Source organism: Danio rerio, chromosome 6 (genome assembly GCF_049306965.1).
Source record: "Danio rerio strain Tuebingen ecotype United States chromosome 6, GRCz12tu, whole genome shotgun sequence".
In the NCBI taxonomy this organism is placed as follows: domain Eukaryota; kingdom Metazoa; phylum Chordata; class Actinopteri; order Cypriniformes; family Danionidae; genus Danio; species Danio rerio.
The window spans coordinates 50,846,291-50,853,738 of record NC_133181.1 but is presented as its reverse complement, the minus strand read 5'-3'; the positions used below and the strand labels follow the sequence as shown (position 1 = coordinate 50,853,738).

Genomic DNA, 7,448 nt, shown 5'->3' with positions numbered 1-7,448 from the left:
ATTTTATCTAACTCTTTTTGAGGGGGCAATGCCCCCCTGTATTGACAGGCCTGTCTTTCTAAGACGACAAATCTGACAAGAACACCTGAGGGAAAAACCTGAGGCAAGTTTGACGCTCTAAAAGATAATATTCATCAAATGAAATGCAACCAGAGAGCAGTTTTGTGGACTCTGTCACTCTTTAGTATCCTTGTTCGCTCCAGTTATGCCAAAATGAGCCCATCTAGCAGCGTCCACTCCAGCCATAACTCACCTTATATCTGCTATCAAGCACCTAAAAATACAGCTCCTGAGATGAAGAGCATCTGACAGTCAAGACTAATGATGAAACTTCTGCTCAGACAGCTTAACTATGGTACACAGACGGTACTGCTACTTCATAGTTGCCTGAATATCATTCTGAAATCCCGCCAAGACTCTCAAAGAGCGTAAAAGAGTAATAAGAGTTGAGCATGATATGGCGTGAATACTAGTTATCTCCCATAGAAATATACATTGGATGTCGCCTACCCTAATGTTGTCTATTGGAAGGAATGCGTCAATACAGCCGCAATTTTAGTACAGGGTAGCGCTCCTTTGAAATTAACGCTCCTTTTAATTGAGCTCCATCTAGCGGTCACATGATCTAATGACTAAATATTATGACAACTTCTTCAACTTCTTTTATAAATATATATAACTTGATATTACTTTTTTTCTCACCACCACACTGGTCTTTTTCACAAGACAAAATTTTGTTGTTGGAAACTGTATTTTATATACTTAAATTTGACTTTTGCATGCTAAAAGTACTTGAGTAAGAGACATTTTACTTGATTTGGGTCATTAAAAAAACTCCCTATGATGTATGTAGCCTATACCTGCTGTAGTCAACCCTTATCCTACTGTAGGTTGCCATAAAACCAAAACAACACCCATTCTTGTCTTAGGACATTTTATTAAGCAAATTTTAAAGTAACAGTAAGTTCATGACATGTTAAATATATAGTGTAATTTGCTGGTTTTAATCATACAGAATAAAATTAAATATAGTTATAAAAAAACCATAACATAACCCTTATGTCTTAGGACATCTTTGATTAACTATTTATTATCTACACCAAATGTTGACTAATGAAGGTACATTTATAACAACCATTTATTTGTTAGACTACTGTATTGTCAAACCATGTTGCATACAAATGCGTTCAACGGACTTACATGACAGTGCATTGCTGTAAAGGACAAATAAAACACGAGACAGGTGTTTAGAAAGAGTATAGTTTATTTAGTTCGACATGCAAACAAGACAAACTTTTAGAAAACAACCCGGAAACATCATAACGCACGTGCTCGTGAATATAACCCGCGGTTGTCTTTAACTGTTGTCTTCAATAGTCCTTCTTTGCTCAACAGCTTAGCTGAAAAACAAAGCAAATCATTACAACAGTCAGACAAAGAGCAAAGAGCATAGAATCACCCAGAGGCGACACTCTACAATTTGGGAAACAATAACGCGCTTTTTGAATAAATTAAATAAAAACAAAGCAACTGCTTTCCACCGATCCATTGTCCAATGGACGGCCGATCGCTTTCACTTCAAAATGGCGGAATCCGGGGCTGTTGCTCTTGGTCATTCTAAGCTCTTTGCATAAAGTTAAATCATAACAGTTACCATGGTGTCTATTTCAAACTATAGTAAACTAAAGTTTGAAACTATAGTTTAAAATAGACGATGAGTGGGCCTCGCTACTCCCGCCCACCATAACCCTCGCAGCGAGGTCCCACTACCGGCCCCCCGTGTTTCCCTGAGGGTCCTCGGGGGTTGTTTGTTCCCTGCCTAGGGCTCAAAGGCCGCCTCGCCCCAGGGAGTGCACGAGTAGACCGGGCGCCAGGCCGTGCCAGTATTCACTGGATGTTGCTCGGCGGCACATTTCGAGCAACAAACACGTAATATTCCTTGCGATGTTACGTTTATGTACGTAAACCACAAGGAACTACAGCACAGACGGGCCCGAGTGAAGCTTCACGAAGCGGACTTCGTGAGATTGGCGTGGCTCCACTCGTACCGGCGGTATTGAACTCACCTTGGTCAAGTACAAACAGCAACACCGAGCTAACTGACAACTCTGACTGAGAGCACACGAGCTTTATAGGAATGCAGATGCAAATTTTTACAAGGCACGTCACTGCTATCTCGTTGTCATGGCGAGCGCTGAAGAGGGCTCACCTGATTGGAGCACACAGACTGGGGAATCTGCGTCACGGTGAGTTGCCGTCTGCCGTATGCAAAAATATATTAAATATATTCAATATATATATATTTTTTTTTTTTTACATTTTTGGTGCTTTGTAATATTCTGGGATGCAGTACAATATGGAGACAGATGAATATAATTGGGTATATGCCGAGCTAGTGTTGTTCCCATATACTTATAAACTTCCGGTGACCGGTTATTGTGAGTTTTTTCCATTTTATACGGTTCCTTTTACAGCATTCATGTTGTAATGTAATTAAAATACATTCAGTTAAATAAACTTTGGCATTCATTTAGTTGTTCAAGCGTAAAACGAGACAAAAGGCCTTTTACTCGCACTCGCCCGTCAGAATCGGCAGGATAGCGCAGACGCTCCATTTACTGGGGTAAAAGAAATGCTCATATTATAAAGACATGGCGGGGAAAATGTAATTTAATGCAGTGCTTCTAGTAAATCTATGACCCACTTTATATCGGATATAACTCAGCCAGTAGAGATCGCTGATTTTTAAAGAAAACAGACCTTAAAAACGTGCAGATTTTTCCTTTGGCATACAGTTCGCCGGAAGCGCTTAATTCAGGTTACTGGCTAATTAAAAGTCCTATTAGCATGCTTCAGCATAATCCCCTAAAATCCCAGAATGTCTTTCGAAAAAGAGTACGGGTTTAACCCCGGCATCCTGGCCAAATTAACCCACTGGCCTCTGTCCATCATGGCCTCCTAACCATCACCATATCATAATTGGCTTCATTTCTCTTTCTTCTCTCTCTGTGGTGTGTGTGCGGTCTGGTGGAAAATGGCTGCTGTCGCTTCATCCAGGTGGATGCTACACTGGTGGTAGATGAGGAGATTGCTACTCAATAAAGACCAAACTAGCTAAATTTAATAACAATATTTCCCCTAAATGCTAATTTCGGACTCAATATGATGAAACTCTAAACCATTTATTTTGGGAGTGTACTTACTGTAAAGTGTTTTGGGTTGACTTTTCCAATTTCATTAAAAAATTCTTATTTCCAAACTTCTGTATTTCCCCAAAAATTGTATTCTTTGGTTACTCTCTGAGTGTAGATTCTTCTCATTGTAAATTTATTATTGATTTATTGCTTTTTTAAACAAAATTTTACATCCATAAATGTACATTTTCAAAGAAACACCCTTACTTTTTTATTTTCAGAAAGGACTTTGAAATGTATGTGAACTCTTTAATAGACTCTAACAATTACACTGCATTTAAAACGCTTTCCTAGTGTAAATCATTTAAACTTGTTAAATTTGCTGGAATTCTATTTATGTAACCCTCTTTGTCTCTTTGTTCATATTATATCTTTGTAATGTACTTTCTTGCATTAAAAAAAGAAGAAGAAAAAAAGTAGATGAGAAGATTCCCCCTACGTGTAAAGCGCTTTGAGTGCCAAGAAAAGCACTATAGAAATGTAAGGAATTATTATTGTTATTATAAAGCACTGTTCGTCATGATATAGCCATTCTCATAATTCAATTGCTATGTCATATATTTTAAAATATTTAAATGTGTGTTCTGAAGGTTGGAATGACAGGGGTGTTAATAATTAATGACAGAAAGAATTTTCAGTTTGAGTGAACAATACCTTATAAAAACTGGGGGGCACAAACTCTTTCTGAGGGGGCAATGCAAGATCCAATTTTACAGTTTTAAGTGGCGTAGTGAATATTTAAGAATTCGATTTGGATTTGAGTCTAATAATGTTTTGTGATGATATTAAAACAGCAGATTATTTGTTTTTTTACAGTATGTTAGTGGATGCTTTATGGTAAGATGTTTATGACGGCTTTACCCAAAGATTTCACACCTTAGGATCTTTTAATGTGAATGACATAGAATTTCTGGGTTTGTAATGGACAGTAAGAAAGATGCCTTCTTAATCAACAACTTCCTTGGGAAATTGTACATAGCTAGCCCAAAATCTTGAAGGTGAAACCAACATTTTGGGCCTTAATAATGACATTATTTCATAGATAAAAGCCCTTGAGATAACGATCAAACAAAAAGTGAATAATCTTCTGTTTTTAATCGAAAAGTGTTATTACAGGAAAACCCCTAGCCCTTTTTATTTATTTTATTATATTTAGCTAGTTTTTATATTACTTATAATTATTTTATGTAACATATTATGTATAATTTGTTCTTTATTTGCACCTTTTTACTTTTTGTAATATCGACAATGCCAACTTGTACAATATTTTATGTTCAATAATAGCAAACTTTAAAAAATACGCAGTATATAATGCTAATGAAGCTAGCATTTAGATAGCAAATCAAAATCTCTCGTATGTAAATAAACAGTGAGCGCGTCCTCTAGTGGAGCGCGTCAGCACAGCACTCTCTCCTCCAGTATCCCACAATTCTAATGTTTACGGCTCGCAAGTGAAAGATGGCGGACAGCAGCGGCAGTAATCCCCAATCACCCGGTTTCACGGAGAAATTAAAATCGTGGCTGTGCTGGTCGTGGACGTACATCTGCGCGCTGTGGTTCGCCATGGTGTTGACGATGGTTTACGTGTTGAGGAGTCCGCTGAAGCTGCAGGAGACCGTCAACGCAGGTCTGTGTGTTTATCTGCTCCTCTCTTGATGTTTACACCTCAGCACTGCTTTTATTTCTGCTCAAGGATGCAAAAGTTCCCACATTTATTACATTAGGCTGTCGTTTTTATCGTCTGCCTGTATCGACTTTGTTTTCTGGGGAATTTAAAAGGATATTTTTTGAAGGCTGTGTTTTCAATGCAATTTCAATGAATGGTGACTGATGTCAACTGTCCAAAATGACTTAAAATAGGTGTTAACTGAAATAACATGCGTCTATACTTAGTGTTTACTCTATTGAAAGTCATAATATAGCATTGTGAGAAGGATTTAACTGATTTTAAGTCGTTACTGAGGTAGTGACTGCGATGAAATGCAGCTGTCAAAAATGCTAGTCTAGAAAATGTTTTGTTTTGGTTGTGATTAGTGACACGAAGGCATTAAATAACTAAATTCTCCATCTCAATATCTAAATTGTACCAACGTAAATTTTAATCAAAAGGACATCACAGTTTTGACAATTTATTATAAACGTTTGTTAGAGCATGGTGTGCATATAATGATTGAGGTAAAGTTGGTTTTATTTTTACACATTTGACCGCAGGTCTGTGTGTTTATCTGCTCCTCTCTTGATGTTTACACCTCAGCACTGCTTTTATTTCTGCTCAAGGATGCAAAAGTTCCCACATTTATTACATTAGGCTGTCGTTTTTATTGTCTGCCTGTATTGACTTTGTTTTCTGGGGAATTTAAAAGGATATTTTTTGAAGGCTGTGTTTTCAATGCAATTTCAATGAATGGTGACTGATGTCAACTGTCCAAAATGACTTAAAATAGGTGTTAACTGAAATAACATGCGTCTATACTTAGTGTTTACTCTATTGAAAGTCATAATATAGCACTGTGAGAAGGATTTAACTGATTTTAAGTCGTTACTGAGGTAGTGAATGCGATGAAATGCAGCTGTCAAAAACTGCTAGTCTAGAAAATGTATTGTTTTGGTTGTGATTAGTGACACAAAGGCATTAAATAACTACATTCTCATTATCTAAATTGTACCAACGTAAATTTTAATCAAAAGGACATCACAGTTTTGACAATTTATTATAAACGTTTGTTAGAGCATGGTGTGCATATAATGATTGAGGTAAAGTTGGTTTTATTTTCACACATTTGACCGCAGGTCTGTGTGTTTTTCTGCTCCTCTCTTGACGTTTACACCTCAGCACTGCTTTTATTTCTGCTCAAGGATGCAAAAGTTCCCACATATATCACATTTAGGCTGTTGTTTTTATCGTCTGCCGGTATCGACTTTGTTTTCTGGGGAATTTAATGATATTTTTTGAAGGCTGTGCTTTCAATGCAATTTCTATGAATGGTGACTGAGGTCAAGTGTCCAAAAGGACATAAAATAGGTGTTAACTGAAATAACATGCCTCTATACTAAGTGTTTACTGTATTAAAAGTCATAATATAGCATTGTGAGAAGGTTTTCACAGATATTAAGTCGTTACTGAGGTAGTGAATTTGATGAAATGCAGCTGTCAAAAACTGCTAGTCTGTAAAATGACACGAAGGCATTAAAAAACACAATTATGTATCTCAATATCTAAATTTTATCATCATAAATTTTAATCAAAATCACAGTTTTGACAATTAAATATAAAAGTTTGTTAGAGCATGGTGTGCATTTAATGAGTGAGGTAAAGTTGGTTCTATATTCACACATTTGGACATTCTCCATAATAATGAAATTTCAGAAAGGTATTCCTAATAATGATATTATATTAGCAGCCAACGACTATCAAGGTATAACATTGCTTATAGTCAATTAAATTGTGCTAAAAGTGTTTTAAAGTCCTGTTTACTTGTGATTTCAGTTATTATATTCAAATTACCATGGTAAACAATATAGGGAGCCTGTCACAATTTGTCACTGAATGAGTGTGTTCCTATAAAATCAACTTTACCTCAGTCATGTAATGTTGGAGTAAAAATATTATTTAGAAGACATAACTATAGAAAACAGATTGGGAATATTTGAGGATAGTTTGCTGTTGAAAAAGTAGTTTAAAGATAATAAAGTAAATTGTGCGATTACATTAAGTCATCCTAAAGTTAGAATGTGTTTATAAATGTATGTTCTAATATATTTCGTCCATGCTGACTTTGTATTTAAAGAAATAATAGCCTTTATATATATTTTTTTTTTCAAAAATTTTAATTGTTACTTTTAATTAAACTTTTAATTAAACTTTTTTACATTTTTTTAATTTAATAGTTTAATTTAACTTTTAATTGTAATTTTCAGTTTGAAATGTCTAGATGTTTTTATTATCTTTATTTTGAGTTATTTAGTTTAATTTCCTTTTTATAATTTAAAACAATGTCATTTACAAAAAACAAAAATACTTTTCATTTCATGGTTTTACTTTCAGTTTTAGTAGACTATAATAACCCTCATGAGCCATGTACAAAGATGGAAAAAAAATGATGTTGCTACAAAAAAACTAATTAATTAATAGTTATGACTTACACTCACCGGCCACTTTATTAGGTACACATTACTAGTACTGTGTTTGACCCTCTTTTGCCTTCAGAACTGCCTTAATCCTTTGTGGTATGGATTTAACAAGCTACTGGAAAC

At 35.4% G+C, this 7,448-nt stretch overlaps 1 protein-coding gene across 2 annotated transcripts in view; it reads left to right on the top strand.

Annotated features, from left to right (window-relative positions):
• The first annotated feature begins 1,255 nt into the window (after positions 1–1,255).
• st7l (suppression of tumorigenicity 7 like) overlaps positions 1,256–7,448 on the top strand; it is a 30,876-nt gene continuing 24,683 nt past the window's right edge. Inside the window, exon 1 of one of the 2 annotated variants that reach the window (XM_073953025.1) lies at positions 1,256–2,246. In XM_073953025.1, coding sequence (XP_073809126.1) covers positions 2,138–2,246 — 109 coding nt within the window. In that variant the 5' untranslated portion in view covers positions 1,256–2,137. Of the gene's footprint in view, positions 2,247–4,647; positions 4,822–7,448 lie in introns of those variants that run through there. The other variant, NM_001111156.1, reaches the window with a different exon arrangement.